At 44.0% G+C, this 25,324-nt stretch overlaps 1 protein-coding gene across 3 annotated transcripts in view; it reads right to left on the reverse strand.

Moving 5' to 3' along the window:
* The window catches only part of PIK3AP1 (phosphoinositide-3-kinase adaptor protein 1), a 114,448-nt gene that overhangs the window by 54,225 nt on the left and 34,899 nt on the right, over positions 1 to 25,324 (reverse strand). For 2 of the 3 annotated variants that reach the window (XM_027112160.1, XM_027112161.1), the window contains exons 3-7: positions 8,425 to 8,561; positions 5,848 to 5,992; positions 3,611 to 3,753; positions 3,348 to 3,480; positions 344 to 540 (exon numbers count right to left, since the gene is read on the reverse strand). In XM_027112160.1, the coding sequence (XP_026967961.1) occupies positions 344 to 540; positions 3,348 to 3,480; positions 3,611 to 3,753; positions 5,848 to 5,992; positions 8,425 to 8,561 (755 nt within the window). Of the gene's footprint in view, positions 1 to 343; positions 541 to 3,347; positions 3,481 to 3,610; positions 3,754 to 5,847; positions 5,993 to 8,424; positions 8,562 to 20,460; positions 20,719 to 25,324 lie in introns of those variants that run through there. The other variant, XM_027112162.1, reaches the window with a different exon arrangement.

The following is a 25,324-nucleotide window of genomic DNA, read 5'->3' on the forward strand; positions in this document are numbered from 1 at the left end:
CAGATCTCAGTGCTTTACACATATTATTTCTTCTTATTCTCAAAACAACCCTAAGGGTAGAATTATTATAAACTTTCTCCCGCATATCATGAAACTGAGAGAGACAGAGGACAGATGCATGATTTGCCCAAAGGCACATGGCTGACAAGTATTGGTGAGGAATTTGGATCCAGATCCATGTGACTCCGGAACTCATCTCTTAAGCCCATGCATACTGGCCCTGCCAGAAGAGGCACGTGAGAACATGCTAGAGATGAAATCCACCCAGGTCTTTAGTGAAAAGGCAGCCCTGGGACCACATGGTGCATTTCCAATCCTAGAGCCTCTCCTGCCTCGACCTTACCACATACTCGTCGATGAACTGCCGCAGGTCCCGGAAGCCGTGCTTCTCGGCAATGGTGTTGGGGTAGTGGCCGTGCTTGTTGGCCACACTATAGGCCTGTAGGGCTCCTGGGCAGGTGAGCAACAGGGCAGTGAGGTTCTTCAGTCCATACTTGGCAGCGAAGTGCAACAAAGTGGGCAGCTCTTCATCCCTCTGATCTGAAAAATTGTCAAGGAAAACTTAATGGTCAGATAAAAAGGAAAGCACAGGATGGTGCGGGGACTTCCCTGGAGGTCCAGTGGTTAAGACTCTGCACTTCCACTGCAGGGGTCGTGGGTTCGATCCCTGGTCAGGGAACTAAGATCCCACTTGCTGCGTGGCACGGCCAAAAGATTAAAAAAAAAAAAAAAAAAAGGAAGGCACGGGGCACCTTGCTCATGGAGGTGAAGCTAGAAGCCTAGTATGGCATCCAGCAGGTGCTCAATCATTACTTCTTGGTTGATTGACCTAACATCTAACAGCTTCCTCTGTGGCACCACTGAAGATGACAGAAGAAATGATATGTCAATTAATTAGCAAATCTAATCATTAATAGCCTACCTTCTTTCTTTAAAAAGATTGGAGAATCCTGAGAAATAACACTAGTTCAAAATGTGCTGATGTTCTAAGGGCTTAAGCAGCAGCCACAAAGTACAACAGGGATCATGTTTCGACCTTCTCTTAAAATTTCAGAGCACTTTAAAACAATTGCTTTATGCTGATTAAAAGAAAGAAATCCTGGGACTTCCCTGGCGGTCCAGTGGTTAGAACTCAGCGTTTTCACTGCCGTGGGCACAGGTTTGATCCCTGGTCAGGGAACTAAGATCCCGCAAGCCATGTGGCCTAGCCAAAAAAAAAAAAAAAATCCATCTTCTTAGCTCTTACACCCAATTTCATAAAGTATGCCAAGTAGTCCTGGGGCTGTTCCTTAGCCTTTCTGTGGCCCTTAGTTTTGAACTAGAAAATATTTCCAGACTATCTCAAAGGGACCTGGAAAGATTAACAAGATGGTTTTCAATGAGCTCTTTGTTTAGGACAGGTTTTGAATGATGGTATTAATGCGTGGGAACCCCAGGATGCCCATTAACCCTCTGATTTGTGGGAAACAAAGTACTTCTGAGAGTCATTGGATCCCCATGACACCCTCCACCTACTAATATCTGGATACAGCAAGTTAAACTCAACCAAGGAAATAGACGTGTTTGTGTTGTGGAGTTGGGAGACAAACCTTTTTTTTTAATTTTCATAAAAGTTGATTTCTAAACCCAAGAGTGATAGATAGATGTATATATACATATATTCTTTATGTGCATATATATATTATACACACACACACATACATATGTTTTTTTTTTTTTTAAAAAAACTGCTTTTTATTTATTTATTTTTTGTTGTGTTGGGTCTTCGTTTCTGTGCGAGGGCTTTCTCTAGTTGCGGCGAGCAGGGGCCACTCTTCATCGCGGTGCGCGGGCCTTTCACTGTCGCGGTCTCTCCTGTTGCGGAGCACAGGCTCCAGACACGCAGGCTCAGTAGTTGTGGCTCACGGGCCTAGTTGCTCCACGGCATGTGGGATCTTCCCAGACCAGGGCTCGAACCCTTGTCCCCTGCATTGGCAGGCGGACTCTCAACCACGGCGCCACCAGTGAAGCCCCCATATGTATTTTTTTTAATAAGACAAACTCAGCTTCCTATTCACCAGGATATGATCCTTGGAACGAAGGTCTGAAAATGTCCCCAGGATCCCCCATGATTGTCAAACTATGAAATACTCCCTCCTGGGCTTCCCTGGTGGCGCAGTGGTTGAGAGTCCGCCTGCCGATTCAGGGGACATGGGTTCGTGCCCCGGTCCGGGATGATCCCACATGCCGCGGAGCGGCTGGGCCCGTGAGCCATGGCCACTGAGCCTGTGCGTCCGGAGCCTGTGCTCCGCAAAGGGAGAGGCCTTGTGGCCTCTGTGGCCAGTGAGAGGCCTTGTGGCCTTGTGGCCAGTGAGAGGCCCGCATACCAAAAAAAAAAAAAAAAGAAAAAAAAGAAATACTCCCTCCTGAGCCTCAAGTTCAAGAATAGAGAATATTAACACCTGTTGGAAGTGACGTGAGAACATTCCACAGTAGGAAAATGGAGAGAGGCAACAAGAGAATGCGCCCAGGAGAAGGACATGAAGGTAATATAACCTCAGCCTTATTGTTCTCCGAGGCTGTGGAAAGATGGAACGCGGGCACTGGGTAACCAGGGGCTTGGGTCGCATTTGTGTAGTGCAGCTGAGATGTGAAGGAAGAGTGGTGTCTACAGAAGAACCGTACCAGGCACGCCAGGCATCATCCCCATGCGAGTGTTTCTCCCAGCTCCTGGCATGCCACATATGCCCATGAGACTGCTCCTCCCTCATCAAACAAATATTTGTTTTGAGCCTACAGTGAGCCACCAGGCACTGTCCCTGTCGTCATTCAGCTGACAGACTAGCAAAAAAGACAGGCACAGCTGAAGAGTACAAGAACCCAACATGCTAGGGGAGCTGTAGCACGTAGATGGAACCTACCTGAGGAAGTGCTGCAGGATGAGGGGAGGAAGAAACTGCGTTCCCATGGGTCGAGGTGGCAAGAGGCAGGGCGGAATTTTCATTAGGTAAAAGAAGTTCATACCTTCCACAGAGCAGAGCACAGAAGCCAAGGGAGAGAGTAGAGAGAGGTGAGAGCAGAAATGCAGCAGGAGCCGCTTGGGAAGGCCTTGTATAAAGGTTGAGGAGTTTGGACTTTATCTAGAAGACAAGTGGGAAACACAAAGTGTTTTTTAGTAAGGGGATGACATATTCAGATTTTCAATTTGGAAGAATCCCGGGCTAGCCAGAGAAGAATGACTGCTTCTCAGAGGATGAGCTGTAGAGCAGGACCCAGCAGAAAACATGAGCATGGGCTGACTGCACGCTGAAACCGACGAACTGGAATCAACCCACTGCTGGTTTCCTGAGGTTGGACTGTTGACTTACTTGTCATCATATCTTCTTCTTCCAGCTGGTTGATTCCAAAGAGGTGCAGCCCGCTTGCAGGGATGTTGTTCTTTAGGGACTCTGTTAGCAGTTTATCAAGGGTCTCTGTGTTGTAGGGCACAATTTTAAAGGCCTAAATACAAAAGTGAAGATGGTCAGATTTTAAATCCAGCTATCTCCCATCCAGCAGATTTGAGACTGGTGAAAACCATGACCAGAAACTACAGGTCTAGAAAACTCCAGTGTCCTTTCACCATCCTTACCTGACACATGAACTCCACAGGATTTGCAGCATTGGACAATAAATTCCCAATTTCCTCCATGTCAGTGTAATAGCTGATAATGGTTTCGCACACCACTAAATCCCCAGAATATATCTTCAGAGAAACATTCCCAGATGAAAGCTCTGAACAGAAGAAAAGATACCATAAAACCGCTCGTTTTTTGTAGTACAAGAGTACAGGGAAAAGCGTTCATGGATTACTTAAATGGTGAAGAAATTAATTGGGGACTGGAAGAAAGATCTTGGAGGTGAGCTGCAGGATTGGGAAGTGAGGGAAACAGTAGAAGTAGCGGTGGGCACACTAACACACGGGAGGGCTCTGAGTCAGAGGAATTATCCTCACTGGGTCTGCAATTTAACTTTCGGAAGATTTTCATCTGTTTTGCTCATTACTGTAGGCCCAGTGTCACAACAGACAGGAAGAATAGTTGAATTTAAAGCACTTTATACAAAGGGCAGTGGTCGCCAGAGGTGGGACCTGGCGGTGGGACTCCGCCGAGGTTCCACCCCATTGGGCCAGTAGAATTGATTCACTTGCTCTGCTGCCGTCATTACTATGTGCTCTCCTTGGGTGCTCTCTCTCTTCTACACCACAGGAAGGGGTTTTGAGGGGGAAAGAAAAAATTAAAAATACACCAACCATAAAGATTCGATTCACAAAAGAGGAAATGCGACAAGTAGAGAACATGGAAAAATATTTAACCTCGCTAGGAATCAAAGGAATGCAAATTAAAACAATGGACTACTTTTTAGAAACATATCAAATTAGCAAAAATATTCAAAGTGATAATGCCTAACATTGGTGACAATATAGCAAATAAACGAGAATAGTAATATTTCATAAAGCAATTAAGCACTATCTTCCAGGACCCTTAAAAATGCCCATTGTTTCAGGGATTCCATCTCAAGGACATAATCCTAAACACAAAAGAAAAAAGCCCTGCCTGCATAAAGATGCTCAATATATCATCATTTAAAACGATAAGACAATAAAACCAAACATAGAGAATGGACTTGAGGACACGGGGCAGGGGAAGGGTAAGCTGGGACGAAGAGAGAGAGTGGCACTGACATATATACACTACCAAATGTAAAACAGATAGCTAGTGGGAAGTAGTCACATCGCACAGGGAGATCAGCTCGGTGCTTTGTGACCACCTAGAGGGGTGGGATAGGGAGGGTGGGAGGGAGACATAAGAGGGAGGGGATATGGGGATATATGTATACATATAGCTGATTCACTTTGCTATACAGCAGAAACTCACACACCATTCATTGTAAAGCAATTATACTCCAATAAATATGTTAAAAAAATTTTAAAAAATAAAATAAGACAGTAGGAAATCAGAAATTACATAAATATGCAACAATGAGGAAATGAAAAATTTAAAGATGATACTTCTATTCAACTGAGTATTATATAGCTTTAAACATTATGGTTTTAAGATATAGATCCAACACAAGGAACTGGTTTTATAACTTATGGTACATCTATACAGTGGAATACCTTGCAACCATTAAGCATCATTTTGTAAAAGAGTATTTATTAACATGGGAAAATATTCATAGTGTATTTCCAGGTAACGGAAGTTGGTTACAAGACATAAAGCTATGTACACAGATGTGGGAAAATACAGAAACCAGTGATTTCCTTGGCAGGGCGGGCATATGGGTAATTTTCTATCTACTTTCTTTTATGGTTACTGTATTCTCCAAGTTTGCTGTGTTGAGCACACATTACTTTTGTAATAGAAAAAATATGTTATAAAATAGAAAGTTACAAACTCCCTATAATAGTACAGGGGTAAAGGGATGAAGAGAGAATAAATTAATATTACATAAAGAAAAGCGGAATATAAGGTAATAGATACTATTGGAACAACTATGTTTATAAAAATTATGAAAAAAGGCAAAAAAGACTGAGTGGTAGGGTGTCAGATGACTTTTTTCCCTACTTTTTCTATTTTTCTCTAATTTCAAAAAATGTTAATATATGAACTTTATAAACATTTTAGTATATCCATCTCCCCCCGCCCCAATCACACGTATATGTTTATATAACTTCCTTTTCCTTTAAATAGAACATGGCAACCAAATCCACATCTTGGCTGTCACTTTTCTCAGTGGCTGATGAAGACAGTTGTCGGCAAGTAAAAGAAAGTAAGAGGGGGCCTCTTGACATGTGCCTAATTTCTGGAGGTAAATGGGGCAACTTACTGGGAGCTTTCATGGAGACGGTGTACTCATTCTCCAGCTTGGCTTCCACCCTTATCGAGGGAGAATCTTCAGGAGAAAATTCGGCTTCTGTTGTCACCCTCTCATCCAGCTTACATCTCACAATGACGTAGACAGTGGTTTCTGCCTGGAACGGGAAACCGGTCATTGTCCCTTCTCCCTCCTGTTAGGGTGCTGAGCTAGAGGGCCTCCCCAGCTTCTGCAGCCCCAGCTCTACCTAGTGAGGCTGTTCCAGAGCAGGGTGGGGTCTGCAGTCCAGTGGCGGGCAGTGACTGCTGGCCACGGGTCCCAACAAGACAAGTTACAAAACCCAAGAGTGAACATTTATAAACCTTAATAGCAATTTGATAGAGTAATTTTATGTCTGTCAAACCTAATAATAATTTTAAAACCTGGAGCTTGTATTTCATATGTCTTTTTATTTAATTTTTATAGCATTTCTTTTTTGTTGTATATTATAAAAGTATTGGTCCATGGCAGAGTTGGAAATTTAAAACAACAAAAATTTTTAAAATTTCTTCACCACAGATAGTTTGAGAAGCACTATTCTAGATCAGCCTTGCTACTCAAAGCAAGGCCAAGGGACCAGCAGCATTGGCATCCCTGAAAGCTTGTTAGAAATGCAGAATCTCAAGCCTGCCTGGACCGACCACACCAGAGTCTGCATTTTACCAAGACCCCTGGGTGACTCATGCACCTTACAGAGTGAGAGGTACTGATTTAGAGAAGCCCTATTGGGTTCTGCAATTTATGCTGTTCTTAGATGGACAAAAATAACTTATTGGAGGATTAATTTTCCCAAGGCACTGAGCAACCTAAGTGGCTATTTTACATTGCTTTGAGACCTCCTGCCAAACCTGCTAAATAGAATTATCTGTTTTACTGGGCTGGTTACGGGGTTAAGCTCTTAAGACACTGAACTGGAAAGAACAGGCCCTCCAAAAAGCAGGGGAAAAGGAGAAATTTCTGGCCACAGCTAATCCCCAAATGTTCATTGTAAGATTTGCTCTCCAGCCCTTATAGTAGGCCTTCGTGACAAGGGCCACTATTCCAGAACAGGTGGGAGGGGGATGTGGTCCTGGCTCACAGAGACTGCTTAGGGTGAATGTGAGTGTGTTTGTGGTTGACCTGACTCCCACTGCAGGTCTAGCCCTCTCCCACCTGCCCCTTCTCCCAGGGAGCATGGGGAGCCAGAGAAGACGAGTGTGTCTCTCCTATTGACAGTCATGACCCAACCCCAGCCTAGCTGCCCCAGGAGCCAGGGACCTGGAGCAGGCAACAGTGAGAATCCTGGGTCAGTGGCAACCAGCACAGGAGAAGGAGCCAAAGCCTGGAAAACCAGGGACCACGGGAGGGGCATCATCCTTTAGTTCTAAATCCTCTCCCCACAGGCACCCACCAGCGTGGTCTCAGGATGAAAGGGGCGTGGGGCAGGCAGGAAGGAGTACGAGGGCAATGGAAACTGAAATGCCCACTACAAAGGCCTGGACGGTAAGGAAAAGGAGTGAAGTGGGTACAAAGAAAGGGGAGTGATGAGAACCAGCAACCTGGGGATGCACAGCCCCATCTAAATGGTCACTTGGCCCAGCTGCTCATCTCAGGCCTGGTATTACCAGATTCTGATTCAAAGGAGGCTGGAAACAGGTTTTCACGCCTAACTCTTTAAAACACTGTGCAGCTGGAACCAAACATGTCTATGAGTTCAATCCAGCCCGAAGCAGCAGTTTGCAGCCCTCATGGAGGGAGTCCTTGCCCAATGCCTCGTGGCCTCAGGCCGCGCAGAAAACCACTCACAAGTGCAGGGAAGCTAGGACTTCCCATTTCCATGGCCATCGTGCACTCTTGCCTACAGGAGCCCACAGTGGCAAACTTAGCACAGGGCTCCTACCCACAAAAAAGTGTTTCTGTGCTCTGAACCAATATCACACATTTCTCATCAGGAAAAGAAAGATAATGAAAAACTATCAATACTATGGTAGGATTCAAATGACAGTGGCCCATCAGTTGGCCATCACATTCAGGTCACCTCTTAACATAGGTCCTACCCCTGAAAACGTTAGTCACATGCTCAGGCATTAATTTTCTCCCTTTTGCAAGCAATGCTGGGCAGCAAGTTTCAGCCACCGAGCTTCAAGGCATTCATTTGGGCCGTGAAGGGGGCCAGTTGATGGAGAAGCAAGCTCTCAAAATGCCCAGCGCTAGGCTGGAAGGAACAGACCCAGGCCTCTAACTTCAGGGTTGGCATATAAGTGTTTTGTAATATTCATGTCTGCTGGTCTTCAACACGTTCTAAGTTTTTGATCATGAACTTAATGTCTTAGATTGATGACATATACATTCCTTGGCTCGTCTCCCTTTGACTTAAAGGAGTGAGGTGTGCCCAGGGCCCAGGCACCGGGGGTCCCAGGGTAGCTAGTGCACAGGGAAACCCCACAGGAAGGCTGGGATTATAGTAAGGTGCAACAGGAGAACCCCGCTCCCTTTACTACAACAAACTTCCACTGAAAAGCCCCAAAGCCCATGCTCCAACATCCATCCACCAGCCCCAGCAGTGCCTACCCCACAGCGGATGCGGTCCGGCTGCACCACCATCAGGCTCCCAGGTGAAGTCTTCGATGGCAGGCTGTGCTGCTCCGAGTAGGGAAGGACCTTCTCGTCCTCGGTCTCAGTGTCAGTGACTGAGTCGCAGCCAGAATCTGTGGCACAGAGAACACGGCTGAATGGAAAGAGAAGGAAGCAGTGCTGGGCATGTTCCACCCCCATTAAAACCCCAGAAGTTACCAAATAGGAAATGGCTCCGGCTGTCAAACAAATACAGGCTGAAGGTAGTGACTCAGGAAATCATGAAAGAGGACCTCATGGGGAAAAGTCAACCACCATGGAGGCCATGAGGGTAGGGTGAAAACAAGAGGACGATGGTGTGGAGAAAAGCCAAAACATTTGAGGCAGGCTGCTGTCTGAGGCTGACAGGTCTGGTCACAAACAACAGACTTCTGGAAGCTTTACCTCGGGACGTCTTGCAGGGCTGGCTTCAGTGATTGTGAGGAAAGAGGCCCCGTCTCCTCAGGGGGGCTCAAGAATGGACTGTCCACTTAAAGATCATCTTTTGAACATCAAGTAAAACCTGCGCTTTCCAGGAAGCGATTATTCCTCAGGGTCATGGCTAGCTAACGTACTCTCTCTGGAGCAAGGGTAAAAAGCAATCACTTTCAACAAATCTTAGAGTATAACCGGGTTCCAAATCAGTACCACAGCCAACACCTCTGCTGTGGAAAGATTAGAGCGTGCACAGATTCAGTGAAGGCGAGCAGGGGTGTGCAGATAGGGTGTGGCACAGAATGAGATAATGCGGAGATGGGGGTAAGTGGAACCTACCAGCGTTCTAGGGCAGGGGCTCTGAACCAGGACTCATTGATTGATAGGGTACCTGTGTGCAAGATTCTGTGTGTGTGTGCATGTGTGTGCGTGTTCCTCAAAGAGGAACAAAATGGTTAAGAATGGATACAAGGAGAGGGAAGGTTCATCTAGTCCCTTCGTTGGGCTTGCTCTTCTCCATTCCTAAACCACTGACAGCCAGACAAACATACTACGTACTGCGAGGACATGAAGGTGAACCAGACATCCATCCTACCTTCAGAGAGCCTGCAATCTAAAAGGGCTGGTGAGAGGTAGGGGTTAACTTGGCTGATTCCTGCAGGCTGGCCTCACGGAAGGAGTGCAATCCTTCCTGGGAGAAAGCTGGGGTGGCAGACCAGGCCACTGATATGTCCCCACAGAAAGCTGTAACACAAGCTTGCACTCTAGATCCCAGGTCATGCCAGGGGAGGGCTGTGCTCCCACCACCATGAAGGCTGAGGTGGCAGAGCAGGGATGGGGAACCAAGCACCACCGCGTCCTAGGGCTATAACTGTGAGGCAAGGGCCTCTGGGGACCTTCTCAGGCCGGGGGAGGGGTTGAGACTTCCCAGATAAACAATTTAAAAGCCCCACAGCCTTGGACAGGGGTCTTGTCCTAGAGCCTGACATGTGTGCTGACAGATGTCTACACAAGGCCCCAAAGTGTGATGGGCAGTGAGGCACATACTCCTGCTGCTTGTCCCCTGTCTGTGATTTCTCCCAGGACGCACTACTCCAGAAGGCCGGGCTGAGTGCAGCTTGGTCTCCAACCTTGTTCACACAGCAGGAATCCAGGCGGATCTTAGTGCTAAGAGAGGGGACAAAGAACCCTGGGAGTTTCAAGGAGGAACCGTTTATGACTAGGCATCAGAACCATCAATGTCCTCTATCTTTCCTTTCAGTCCTACCTCACTTACTCAGTGCTAATTATCCCCCTGCAAAGGCTAAGTGCAGTGGTCTTTCCACCTCTGCGGTCCAAGCCAAGTTAACGGAAGGCTGCCATTTTCTCCATTGGATCTGCCCTTCCCCACATCCTTTTCTCCTTGACTGGTTACTACTAAAATGGCCAGGAACCATCTCCATGGACAGAGCTGTACGCGCCATCCAAGCAACTCCCACCCACCACGGGAATCTGTGAAAGGAAGAGCCAAAAAATTAGGGATAATTGATATTCTTCTTCTTAATAATTATATAACACCACATCAAGCTTTAATTTTGGATTATTTGATGCCTGAACATGCCATTTTTTCATTTCTGAGGTTCTTCCTGGATGAGAAAATAACCCCAATGACTTAAAACATTCAGTCAGTTTCTTAAAGCTGTGAGAAGCACCCTGGAACTACTTATCATTCTAGAATTGTTTAGACACTATCCTGTGTGGCTAGCGTGGTGGGTACCAACCTATTATAATTTACTGTGCAGGTATAATCTCGTTGGGATAGACCCACAGTACAGTCTATTGCTTCAAAAAAAGAAATCTCTTCAGGGACTTCCTTCATGGCACAGTGGTTAAGAATCTGCCTACCAATGCAGGGGACACAGGTTCAAGCCCTGGTCCAGGAAGATCCCACAGGCCACAGAACAACTAAGCCCGTGCGCCACAACTACTGAGCCCACGTGCCACAACTACTGAAGCCTGTGCACCTAGAGCCCATGCTTTGCAACAACAGAAGCCACCACAATGAGAAGCCTGCGCACCGCAACGAAGAGTAGCCCCCACTCGCTGCAACTAGAGAGAGCCCGCGTGCAGCAACGAAATGGAGCCGTAAATTAATTAATTAATTGATTTTAAAAAAGAAAATCTCTTCATTTCTCCCAAATTACTGACCCAATTAGTTGGCTGGCCAAAGAGTCAAAGCTCTAGTAAATATAAAGAAAAGAACAGAGAAATAGAAATAAGCCAAATAAGAAAGAGATGATAACAGCAGAGATGGAGAAGAATTTGAGAAACATACTGATGTGAAAACTCATTGCTATGAGTTTTGTTTTTAATTTCAATACAACTTTTATAGAAAAATATAAGTTACCAAAATTGTCTCAAAATAAGTAGACAATCTGACTAAAACAATAATCACACAGAAAATTCTTCTCACTTTTCAAATAAAATGTAAAGTACAGGTCACACACCCACTGCTGCATTGAATTTTAAATTGTAGTTGCCATGATGTTTTTCTTTACAACATTTAATTTTCCTATCTAGGAAAATTCCATTTATATAGGTTTTGTGTCTCCTACTAAAGTTTAAAAAACAATAAAGGATAGTCTTATTTTATATTAAATTTATTTAAAAATTAAACCAAGCAATTAAATACAATAGACAACTGCAAAATCAAGTTTCATTCTCATAAAAACTTAATATGTGGTAAAGAAAGCACTAAAAATCAGTACAGAATAAAGAAAATGGTTGGTGAGGATGACAGCAGATGGTACTGAAAAAATTTAGCTATTTGGGGTGGGCATGGAGGGACAGAGAGACTGTTTAGAATCTTCCTAATTCTTATACACTCCAAAATAAAATTTAGATGGATTATAGATTGAAATGAACAATGAAAACAAATTTTAAAAATTAAAAAGACAAAAATATGGTTGAAAATTTTATTGTTTTGGGAAAAGATTTGTTTACTTTAAAAACAACTGAAGAAATACAATCCAAAAAGCAATAGAGTTGATGACATGAATTTAAAATTTTAGTAAACAAATTTATAAAAACCTAAAAACTAAATTGTAATGCTTGGGCAGCATTAGTCATAATAGCCACAGGTGGAAACAACCCATTGTCCATTCTTTGATGAATGGATTGACAAATTATTCAGCCATAAAAAGGAATAAAATACCAATATATGCTACAACATAGATGAACGTTGAAAACATTATGCTGAGTGAAAGAAACCAGCCACAAAAGACCACATATTATATGATTCCAAATATGTGATATGTCCAGAATAGGCACATCTATAGAAACAGAAAGTAGATTAGTTATTGTCTAGGGCTGGGGTTCTTGGGAAGCTGGGGGAGGTTGGGAGATGATAGCTAAGGGTGTGAGGTTTCTTTTTGAGGTGATGAAAATATTCTAGAATTGACTGTAGTGATAGTTGCACAAGTCTGTGAATATACAAAAACACTGAATTGTATACTTTAAATGGGTAAATTGTTTGTTATGTGAATTATATCTCAATAAAACTGTTACCGAAAAATTCAATGGCAAACCACAAATTGGTTAAAAAATTTGATATAAATATGCCAAGGGGCTGATCTCCTTAATATATTAAGAGGTCATAGAAATCTCTTTAAAAATACCCGAAGCCGGGCTTCCCTGGTGGCGCAGTGGTTGAGAGTCTGCCTGCCGATGCAGGGGACATGTGTTCGTGCCCCGGTCCGGGAAGATCCCACGTGCTGTGGAGCAGCTAGGCCCGTGAGCCATGGCCGCTGAGCCTGCACGTCCGGAGCCTGTGCTCCGCAACGGGAGAGGCCCGCGTACCGCAAAAAAAGAAAAAAAAAAAAAAAAAATACCCGAAGCCCAATAAGTAGATAATTCACAAAGGAAGAAATAAAACTTACCTTCCCATTCAAAAAAACTAAAAATCATTCATTATCTCTAATCATCATGGAAATGCAAATAAAAATAATATATTACTATTTCACCTTTTCTAATTAGGAAATATTTGAAGGTGAGGTAGGACAGATACTCTCATTTGTTGCTGAAGAAACTATAAACTGGTACACCCTTTCTGGAAAGCCATGTGACCATATACAGAGAAAGAGCAAGTCTTTAAAATGTTCATATCTGGCCACATAATTCTACTTCTAGAAATCTCTCTTAAGGAGGAAAATAACTGTTCAAAATGTAGACCAAGATAGTGAATCAAGATGTCTGCTAAATAATTCTTTGCATTGCTGACAAACTAAAAACAATCTGTCTGATAAAAGAATATTAAAAATATTATTTTCAAAGAGTTTTAAGTAAAAGCTTATGACATGTTAAGCAAAAAAGCAGAATATAAAATCATATATCTTATAATGTAGTATATCAATTATATAAAGGAAAATGCATTTTAAAAGGGCAGAAGAAAATGTATGGATGAACTGCATGATCCTTCCCCCCTCCCTCTTTTCTTCCTTCTTTCCTACCTTCCAACTGTTCATGTATTTTCATATTCTCCACAACGAGAAAGCACTTTGATGATGGGGATGGGTGAAGAGAGACGTTAACAGCTGAATCTTTTGTCTAATCACTTCATCAGCTTGGTATCATTTATGATGAGATTGGTCCTAATAGTACAGCACTTGGCAGATTTCCCCAGCGTTCAGATGGGTCCTATAAACGATCCCTTCCAGTAGGTCTATTCATTTAGTCACCTGAAATGAATTAGCTACTGGCAGCTAATTCATTTCAAGAAGTCAGGCAGGATGCCATTCACTCTGTAGGGAGATTCTGGTGGCGCTGATTGACAGCACCATCACTTAAGTTTCTTCAGCCACATCGGCCTCTTCCACAGCGCACTACAGACCGAGCCAGGGTCCAACCACTTGAGCAGATGCAGAGTTTCCTTTGAAGCATGTACCAACCCAGACAAAAGTACCACTGAAACCCACCTGAAAGAGTGAGATGGCTCCAAAGTTTCCCACTTAAATGTGTAGATTCCTCTCGCCCCCTCCCCACCTTGAAGATAAAACACCAGCTTTACTGTCCTGCGACTCAAATAAATAAAAGTTTGAGTGAAGGCACACTGAAAACCCCAAGGATCCTCGCCAGTTAAAGTCTTATTAAGACACCAATAGTAATCCTTACTGCTTTAAAATTTAACAATATCCTCTCAGCTTTTATAAGGCCTGGAGAAACTCTGGAGAAATTATAGAAGAAGACTTTCTTTGTGCATCCAGCTCATCTATAAAGGGCCCTTGTGGCAAACACTCCTTGAGTTCAGTGGCAGGAAGTTTGTGTCCCCAGAGAACTTGGCTGCTTTCTCTCATTAGACAATAAGAACAAGCTAACATGGTGTGTTTCACCTTCTGCCCTTGCTGCCAGGTAGCTCAGTCTCAATTTTGGTTCTTAACCACTGTTAACATTTTCATCCAGGTCTTGGTCTTTCCTATTTCTCTTTTTTATATTGTGTTTACTTTTGGAGGCTGCTTCAAAACTTTGGGGATCTAGGCAGGATGTGAATCAATCTTTCTCAAAACTGGTATCTGCCAAAAGTCCTCAGATGAAGTCTTATGAGAATCAGTGCTTGGGCTTTGCATTTAGATGACAATGCCTTTAAAATGGGATGAAAAGACATTCCAGATTATCTGGATGACCACATTATAACTGGGCCCAGCCACAGGACTGTGGTGCCCGTGTGTGTGTGTGTGTGTGTGTGTGTGTGTGTGTGTGTATCATTTTGCAACTAGGTCATGCTAAGCTGTCAGGGACTAATGAGGAAAGAAGACAGGGGGCAGGATGACATGTAAATGAGGCATTTATGCCAAGTGAACACAAGAAGGTTTCCCCACACACTGCTTCACATAGAGAAATGCAGTGGGAGATCCAAGTCCCACAATAACACTGGGGAGCTGTAGCAAGCCCCTGGGACAGAATCAGCGAGCACCACAGCTTTGCGCCACGTTCATGATGCTGCTTCAGTAAATGACCATCATCTATGACAAAACAAATGTAGTCAGTTTGCCCTGTATTTATTTTATGTGTGTATTTGTATCTGGTTCGTTTGTTTTGCTTTTGGAGCTGGGAAAGAACAATAAGCATCCGGAGTTGAATATGTTTATATGTATTTCAACAACATCAAAATAATCTACCAACACTAAAGGCTCATAATTCTTTTTCCTTTACAAGGGAGTCTAAAAAGTTATTTATCATTATTTGGGTCTAAAGAAACTATGAATTTTAAATGAATTGAGTATGTGTATGCACTTGGACACACACCAAGCCACATGGACAAGCTCATACTAGGTAAGAGGGCTGGTGACAGACTCCTGATTATTACTAATATTGACAACAATAAAAGTTACCATTTATTGAACATCGTGGTGACTGCTTTAATAGTCAATCTCATTTAGTTCTCACATCAACCCTGTGAGATAGAAATCAATATCCTATTCCTATTTGATAGATGGAAATGCGGTGCCTGAAGGATTGAAGTAACCCAGCCCAGGTCATGCAGCAAGCAAGCAAGAGGCAGAACGGGAATTCTCCCCCAGGGGTCTGTGCCTCCTTTGAGGATGTGGACCAGGGCAGGAAGCAGCATCACTTGCTATTCCTGGTCTGGGGTTGTAACTGTAGCTCATGAGACATGACATAGGCTTTTGCTCACCAACACCTGGTGGTCCTGCCTTGTTCTAAGCAATACTGCCTTGGTTAGGTATGCCATGACCTGCCACCACGGCCAACAGGCACATTCCAAGGATGGGGTTTAAGTCAAAAGACACTGAACTCCAACTGAACCAGCCAGGGTCCCACGTGCTCCAGGGGGCCTCTGCCCCAAAGCTACAACTGTCTCATTTTCCAAATAAGTTTTCAGACCACAGTGCTTACTGCTTCTTTCCTGTACATTGGTGTTCAGTCAGGACTGTTTTTTGGTAGTCTGAGGGAGGGGTAGGGTAAGGATGGCCAGAGAATGATGTTTTCTGATCTTGAAGCGTTTTTTTGTTTGTGTGTTTTGTTTTCCAGAATATACACGCTAACTTCTCTTGTAAGGTAATGCTAAGCTTTGGGGAAAGTACTATAAACAGGTATCTTTATTCTTTAAAATGACCACAACTGCCACTGTTGAGCATTTACTATAGGCCAGGACCCATGCAAAACCCTTGATATATGTGATTCTATTTTATCACAACTAAGAGATTGGAATAATTCTGCCCATTTCACAGATGAAAAAAATAGGACACCGAAATTTAAATACATTGTCCAAGTCACACAGTGCACGCTGTATAGAAAGTTAACCCCCAAATCCACGCTCTCGTGTGCTCTGATAGTTTCCCACACTGGGGAGCAGGTGACTGGTACACAGGAGATGATTCCAAAGTGTACAGCAAACATGCAGTGACACTGAGCCACACAGTAAGAAAGCAGTCCCCTTTCAATTCTTTCAATCCCACTCATATCAAGAAGAAAGGCTCAGTTTGGTAAGAGGATGCTTTTAACTTCACCTTAACATGCTTACCTCTCTCTCTGAACCAGGGAAGGAACAAGACCCTAAGCCCACAGGCTTCTGTAGGCATGAGTGTCTAGTAGAATTTAATACCACTGTTTTGTTTTTATTGTCTTTATTTTTATAGTTACCTTGTTTCTATCAAGAGATACTGGTTTTTCACTTATAGCAGCAAAGTTTCCTTTTAAAATAAATTTATTTAAATAAAAAAAACGGGAATTGACTTAAAGAAAATATTGTTAAGAGTACAAGGAAAAGTTTGGAAACAGATAGTGGTAATAGTTGCACAACATTGTGAATGTATTTAATGCCAAATTGTATACTTAAAATTGGTTAAAATGGCAAATATTATGTTACATATGTATATACATATATGTGTATATGTATGTATATATTCACAATTTTTAAAAATTGATAATGTAGGGGCTTCCCTGGTGGCGCAGTGGTTGAGAGTCCACCTGCCGATGCAGGGGACATGGGTTCGTGCCCCGGTCCGGGAAGATCCCACATGCCGCGGAGCGGCTGGGCCCGTGAGCCACGGCCGCTGAGCCTGCGCGAATGGAGTGTGTGCTCCGCAACGGGAGAGGCTACAACAGTGAGAGGCCCGCATACCGCAAAAAAAAAAAAAAAAAAAATTGATAATGTAATATACCCCCCAAAACCATTGAATCGTACACTCTATATGGGTAAATTGCATGGCATATAAATTATATCTCAAAAAAGCTGTTAAAAAAGATAAACCAAAACCCATGTTGATGATCCTCAAATGACTGAAGTTTGGGAAAAGCTGAATTATGCTATACTGCTTTCATTGTTTTTTTTTTTAAAATCACTCGTTTTATTTATTTATTTTTTAAATTAATTAAAAAAAAATTTTTGGCTGCATTGGGTCTTCACTGTGGTGTGTAGGCTTCTCTTGTTGTGGAGCACAGACTCTAGGCGGGCAGGCTTCAGTAGCTGTGGTGCACGGGCTCAGTAGTTGTGGCTCGCGGGCTCTACAGCACAGGCTCAGTAATTGTGGCACATGGGCTTAGTTGCTCCGCGGCATGTGGGATCTTCCCAGACAAGGGATTGAACCCGTGTCCCCTGCACTGGCAGGCGGATTCTCAACCACTGCGCCACAAGGAAGTCCCTATACTGCTTTCGTTTTGTCAAGCTACATTTAGTAGTGATTTATTTTAAATAAGGTAAAGCAAAGGTGGGAAGGCAGGAAGAAGGCCTGTAGCATAAACATGTCGAATTATTTTATCTGACTTTTAGATAACAAGGAAAAAGAAAGTGAACAGAGAAGGAAATTAAGGAGATAAATTTCAACTGAGAATTAAGAGCCTTCCACCAATCTAGCCAAAAATGGAATGAAATAGAAGTGGTCACTGGAGCCAGACAGGGGCCCACATGTGTCTCTGGGCTGATATGAAGTAGGAGGATATTATCAATTTGCATCCGGGATTTCCAGTGTGGCTGATGAAAGAAAGAGTGAAGAAGATTCAAAGGTTTCTTGGAAGAAAGCAGAAATGAATAGCGAAACAACCTAGGCAGCGTGGTCCATGAAGGAAAGGGGCCATGTTCCCTCTGCATTTGCATCCCGGATTGAGACCCAAATTTGACCACCACATAGGTGGGGCAGGAGTACAGAGAGTTGCCTGAGGTCTGGAGAAACTTCTGGAGGCTTTTCCACTCAGGATGAAATTTCTCAGCTATTATGAAGCTCATCCAGCCTATCTAAGCCATGATGATGAAATCATAAAACAACTATTTCTCAAAGCCTGACATAAAATGTTCTGAAGCCTGAGCTTCCTAATCACTGAGCAAGTATCTACTGAATATGCATGACAAGGATCCCACGGGGGTTCCCAAGAGTGTGCCTCAAGAGTGTCGGCCTTAAGGAGCTTACAACTGAACTGGGAAGGTGAGGCTCCACGTGAAACAATTGAGAGAACTATGTGATACCAGCAAGCATTATGAGACCATAAATATAGCTAACTAAAGTGAGTTATGTTTCTTAGTGTTTATAAAAGTCCCGGCACATGAAAAATGTAACAGAAGTTTAGAAAGTTGAGAAAAACTTCCTGAAGGATGAAGAAGACAGGTTAATTTACTTTAACTAAGGCAAATAGCATTTAGGTGCTGAGATTACCATTCTTGTGAAAAAAGCATATTTTCCATTTAAATTAATAAAATAATTAGTAATTCATTCCTTTATTCCTTCAACAAACATCCAATGCCTATCAATGAGTAACAAATATTCAAAGCCTATCCTAGGCCCCCTAAGAAATGTCAGGGTGAGAATATTTCTGTCCTTGCTGATAGTGGAGGGACCGCACAGGAGAGAAACAGCTTCTCTCCAACTTCCACAGACAAATGATAACAGGAATAACTTCAAAACAAAACATTACAATGGATAAGCAGGGATTTATAAAACACAGTTTATGGCCACTAAAGGATCAAAGAAGGAAGGACATCCCCAAAGACGTGACAAGTAGGGCCTTGAAAGGCACAGAGAATGCAGGCACCGGGTAGGAAGGACTTTCCTGGCAGAGGTAAAGGCATGATTAAGGACACGAAGGCAAGACAGCAAATGATGTGTGTGGGCCACAGGAAGCAAGGGGGGCACCTTCTATATGAAGCAGCGAGGGAGGGTGAGGGGAGAGGGACAGGGAGGGAACCCCAAATGCCATGCTAGGAGTTTGGTTTACACATAGAAGACCTGTCACTAAATAGTATTCATGAGAAAAAGAAATTCTGTAAAATATAGATTAAAACCCTAGTCTGTTTGTTTTTGGCCACGCCACGTGGCTTGCAGGATTTTAGTTCCCGGACCAGATCAAACCCGTGCCCTCTGCAGTGGAAGTGCAGAGCGCTAACTGGACCACTAGGGAATTCCCAAAAACGTAGTTTTATTTTTCTGAAAGTTGAAGAATTTTCTTGAATTTGCTTGTTTTTGAAATAATTCCAGACACACAAGTAGAATATGTCAGCTCTTTTCTAAATCTTGGTCAGAATCGAGACGCAGAGGGGCTGAGCACCCACCACACCTTGAGCAAGCAGTGTCTTTAAGTCTGTAAAATAACATGAACTAGTGGCTAACAAAGTGTTACCAAGCCAACATCCTGCTCTACCTGCTTTCATGAGCAAATAAGATGCTATAATTAACCCAATGTCTGAAAGCATACCACAAGCATGGTTCACAAAATGCTTAGAAAAATGGTTCTTAAGTAGACGAAACATTTCTCCTACCGTGTATCTTGTTTACACTAGCTATAAGCTTAGAAAATCAATGTCATAGCTATTGTTATGTCCTTAGAAAGCACAAAGGGAGATCTCAGTCCTGGCCTTGTCCCCAGATTCCAAACGTGTGGATCCCAGTGAAGGAGCTTCTGCTCCACTGCAAAAGCATGTGGGTTCGCGGGGGGAGGTGAGAGGCTGGCAGTGGTGGGACTCAGATCTTGGGTTTCAACAACCCCACCTTCTCGCAGCTTCCTGGCAAACATCAAGATTGCTTTTTCATTTTAGTCATCACCCATGGGTCTTTCTTTCTCCCTTTTCACCCACCTTGGTTAATGGGTATTGAATTTCCCATCCACCTAACCCCTTTCACTTAAAAAACTCCCAACACAGTGACAAGTATACCCAACCCGCAAGTCACAAGCTACCCCCTGAAGTCATGTACAGTCATCAATCAGAACGATGTTAAGAGGGTCAGTGGAACGCCAGACTCTTACCCACCACATGTCTTACTGGCACTAAAGTCAGGGGAGGGAGGAGGTGATGATTATTTAGTGGTGTTAGTGTGAGTTCATTAGAGTGACATCAATCATTGTCCTTGTCACCTTCATCATCATCATCCTCATGATGCCAAAAAGGTAAGGCAGAGCCCTGTGGACACATCCCCAATTCAGACTTTAAATAAACTCATGGTGGCCACTCTGCCTCCCTGGAAATAAGGAGAAAGTAGTAGAAAGGAGAAGGAAGAATGGATCCGCTCCTCCCATAAGCCCACACTGACTTCCTGAGGCAGTCGACGCTGCTGACTTTCCCCACACAGGCTGACTCACCTGTCACGTCCGACCTGCTTTGCCATCCAGATGGTCTGTGTCAGCTGCAGATTCCTGAGGCTGCCCAGTTTCACTACACATCGATGGATCTGCAGCACTTGGTAGAGGGCTCTGGATCAGGAATCTACTGTACATCAACCCCAGTCTTTTCCAGCTCACATAGACAGGGAATCGTTTTTCCTTTATTCACCAGGTAATTCCCCTGGCCCTCCTCAAGGTACTCAAAGTTCAGGATAAGGTGGTAGGACAAGAGGAGAGGAGAGCTCAGGCCCCTAAGACCTTTATCCTGGCCCCACCTAGTTGCTCTAAATGAGCTATTCGAAGTGTCAGTTTAGTTTAGTTTTGTTTTAAAGCAAAGGATGATGGTTCTTCCCGTCCCCTCCCCATCTCACCCTACTTGCTCTTCAGCTTGAATAAAAATAGCCCCACAGCTGAGGCTGCCATGACAACCGATGAAAGTATGGGCTCACCCTTGCCCACCAATGATAAAATCTGCCTCCAGCTCTCCTACCCGCCCAGCTGGGGCTGGGGCCCTCCAACCCCCTCCCAAGTTCAACCTTCAGGAAACTTTTCTGAGTACCACAGCCAAGTCACTCTATCCTCACCCAACAAGCTGAGGGATATTTAGAGCTCTTGCACCACCCAGTGCCTCAGAACTTTTTAATGTGTTTTCATTTGTTCTTTTCTGTGTTCCCAGGCACATGTGACAGGTGTGACCACCTCCCTTTTGCAGATGGGAGAACTGGAGGCATGGGGACATGAACTGACTGGCCCTAGGTCATTAGCTGCTAGTTTAATGGTTGAACCACATTAAGAGCTCAAGATTGCCATCTCCTAGCCAGTTCCCAGACCAAAGGAGCAGCTGCTCTTGGGAAACATGACCCCAGTGGGGAAATAATTTCCCTGTGTGAGCTGCTTCCTGGCCACAGGCTGAAGTTCCCTCAACCAGTCTCTGTGACAAATCTGGGAAGGGTTGGGTAAAAATCTGCTGCCACATCATGGGATCCAGGTTCCACAGAAACCCATTTCTATCCTGGACCCATCATCTCTGGGGCTGCTCCAACCAAGCACAGCTTCACTGCCCAAGTTTATCAAGAGCTTTAAGACACACTGTCCATACCTACATTCCAAAGGCCACCACTGGGGAGAAAGTTCTCCACCAGGGCTCTCAGGGCTGGAGGCCAGCAGGTCCCTGTTTCATTGCTCAGGAAACCCCATTGTTGCTAACAAAGCAGGGGCTACTACAGCCCCCCATGAAAGCTTCCTCTTTCTTCATCTCTTTCCGACACTTATAAATGTGCTTCCTCTCTGTATGTAAATTTTGCTCAAATGGCATGACACAGACTTGTAATGAGGCCATTAATAACTAGTCTTTAAACTGCTTCTTCTCGGTTTCCTGGATCAGGAATCAATTCTAATCTAAGCAGACACTGATATCTGGATTTACTGGTGTGAGGACAAATGGGCTTTGGAGCAGACCACGAAAATGCAGTTTATTTTCACCCAGCCAAGAACTGACAGGATGAAGGCAACTCTTGATAGTAGAACCAAGGTTAAGAAATTGTAAAGAAAACTCCTCTTCTTTTGTCTGTCTACCACTCAGTCATCACACTTCCAGGAAGGGCCAAGAGGGTGTTAACCTGCCCCCACTTTTGCTGACATTTAGCATTCTAACCAGCTGAAACTCTGAAACTGGACTGGTCAGTTTCATTTTCCATCTTTGGAATGGGTAACTTTCTCTCACTCCTCACCCTGAAATGCTGTATCTGGTTTTCATGTACCATCAAGTTGGGGTGGGAGCATGCTCTCCTCAGTGATCTGCTTTAAAAAAATACAAAACAACAAGATGGCATCCAAATCTGCTTAAATAATTGTGGGTCAAAATAAAAACCCCTTTATTTTTTATCCCCAAATAAAAAAAACCCAGGAGCTGCTGACTGCCCCCAATAATTAAAACCTGGCTACTAAGGGCAAGGCTCTAAAGATATGGTGTAGTATTTCCTAGCAACATACATGCAGCTACCAAGGGGATCTGGAAGAGTACAGTCAAGGAAGCCACAGAAGGCCTGGATTTAAGTCCCATCTCCCAAGTCACAGGGTATTGTGACTTTTCAAAGCTTCAGTATCCTTTCTTTTAAAATGAGAATATTCACACCTGCCTGGCCTGCTGCATAGGCTTATTGGGATTAAGTGAGAAACACTTAGAAGCCCTTTGAAAACTTTTAAGTACTAGACAAAGTTATTTGTTATTTTTGTTACTATTCATTTAACGAATGAGAGTTCCTATGAAATGATTCTCCATGTGGAAATGAGCAGAAGCATACCTCTGCATACAGTAGTCCAGGGCTAGCCAGTCCAACGTGACCCAGGAAGTGAGTGTCAGGCAACCCAGGGATGCTCTGGGTAGCCATGGAGACAGACACCAGCAGAGATCCTGCTACCTCCAGGCAGGCAGGAGCAGCAAGTCTTGATTATCCACAACAAGCAGGCATCTGCACCCACCAGACTGCCCAGCAGATCACTATGGCAGCTGACAGGGACTTTTAAAGTGGGAACTGAACTGCTCTGGGCTCAGGGTTTCCATCGCAGTGGAAGCCTGCATTCCCCAGGCACAGTCACACTCTTAGAAGAGGTGGCAGGGCAAGAGGCAGCGTAGCACAGCAGTGAGTGAGAGGGCTCTGCATGTGTTCAAATCACAGCTCTGCCACTTACCTCTCTGTGCCTCAGGCTCCCCGTGTGCAAATGGAGATGATAATACCACCTACCACATTCAATAGTTGTAAGCATAGAATGAGCTGATTCATATAAAACACTTAAAAGAGTACCTGACAAAGAGTAAGCACAGAAGAGTCATTAGCAATTAGAGTCGTTTATCTGTCGACCAAATTGTTCTTCCACTAGTCTGTGATTTCTTTGAGGGCAGATTCCCTGATATTCATCTTTGGATCCCTGGGGTCTAGAAATCACCGTGAGAAATCAATAAATCCTTCTTGCATGAATGGATGAATCGATGAATAAGACCAACCACCTAAGTTGCCAGCTGGGGGGAAAAATACAACACAGGGAGGATCACTGAAAGGCCTTGGGCCTTGAGCCTCTTAGTGTGGAATCTGAAGAGAAGCAGGAAACTGACTAATCCCCACTTTATGTTGGCAGGCTGAACCAAGCTGTCCTGAAATTTGGTGTGGTACACTGCGTTAGTCCAGGTCTTCTGAGAAGCAAACACTAAAATGGGATTGAAGAGGATGCAAGGATTTTATTAGGGAAAGTGCCTGCAGCAGAAAATGGGGAGGGAAGCTGGGAAAACCATCAGATGGACTGAGCCTGATAGAACAGCAGGAAGGAAGGATGGGTGGAAGCAACCTAGACCCCTGAGTAGTCTAAAGAAAGTTCTGCAAGATGAAGTTGGCTATTGGAGGAATCCTGTGTCTTCTGGGAGCTGACCTGGAAGCTGACAGCCATGCTGTCATTGGCTGGGAGCAGCCCGTGGGAAAATGCCATGATGGATTCAGAGCACAGGCCTGGGGCCCTTAGTCAGTTGCACTCCTGGCAGCTGGAGGTCTGCAAGATGCATTCTCATGGCTGCCACATATATGGTAGTCCTTAAGAGCATGGGATTTGGTGCTCTTACCAATCTAAGGTGAATCCCAGCTCTTATAGCTGGTCACCTTAGGCAAGTTACTCAACCTCTCCATGCCTCATTTTCCTTATTTGTTAAATGAAAATTATAATTTCAGCCTCTTAGGATTGTTATTGTTGAGCACTGTGCCTGACACATATTAAGTGCTCATTAAAAAGGCAGCTGCCATTCCCCTGACCATTATTATTATTAATAATGAAGTACTTCTATTAACAGTTAGGACATGAGAACAGCCCCCACTGTAACATACTTGGATTTGAGTTTTATGAGTCTAAAACCATGGCTTGGCAGTATCACAATTCAAACAACCAAACCAGTTTGTCTACAAATGAAAGGTCTTAGGGACTTTCCTAGTTTGGCTATTTCCTGAAAGGGAAAGGTGGGTTGTATTGTGCCAGAATCCACCTACAGCCACAACTCCCTCTGTTCTCTTCCACTTGCTGCACTTCCTCTGCAATGTCCTTGGCCTGTCCCCTGCCAGCTATCCACCTTTGAATGAAAGCGTAGTCAGCACACCTTCCCCCCAAGAACAGGCTCAGAGAGACACGACCCTGCTATGCTGTATGTGTTCTGAGCAACTGTTTGGGACTCCTTGCTTGCCTTTGTTTCTGTGACGTTAATTCTTTCTTTAAAACCTTGGCCAACTTTCTGGTAGTGGTCACTGCTGGCCGCTGCTGGCTTCTGGCCACTCCATCTGACTGGAATCCAGAGTGTCCCCTTGTTGGGCTGGCTATGACCTAGGGCAATCACAGCTTTCATGGCCCCAGTTCAGCGGGCTTGGGCCTCTCCCAGCCTTGCTGACACTTGTGCCTTGGTGGCAGTAACAACTAAGAACCCACAAAAAAGAAGTCCCCAAACTGGAAACCACACTCTTACCCCTTCTACCACTACCTCAGAGGCTTTTCCTCTAACCCCCATTTCCCAGAGGGTCACCAAAAACACACTGGGATTTCTGGGTTTTGGTTGTTTTTTTAGGTTTTTTTTAAATCTTTGAAGGAATGACCTTCAGGATTTTTTTAACTGAAAAGAGTCAAAATCAAACTAAAAATTATTGATTTTATTTAATAATTAACATCTTAACAAAGCTGATCAAACTGTTTCTTCCAGAATGATATTCTCCATTTTAGAGGGACTTTTCTAGGGAATTTTAAGTTTCTGTGTTGGAGCTGGAATCCAACAATTGAGCTGCCTTGTTTTAGCCTGACGTTGGAAAGCCAGGAGCAG

This window comes from Aethalodelphis obliquidens, unplaced genomic scaffold (assembly GCF_003676395.1).
Source record: "Aethalodelphis obliquidens isolate GAN/ISIS:26980383/991018 unplaced genomic scaffold, ASM367639v1 scaffold11, whole genome shotgun sequence".
NCBI lineage: Eukaryota > Metazoa > Chordata > Mammalia > Artiodactyla > Delphinidae > Aethalodelphis > Aethalodelphis obliquidens.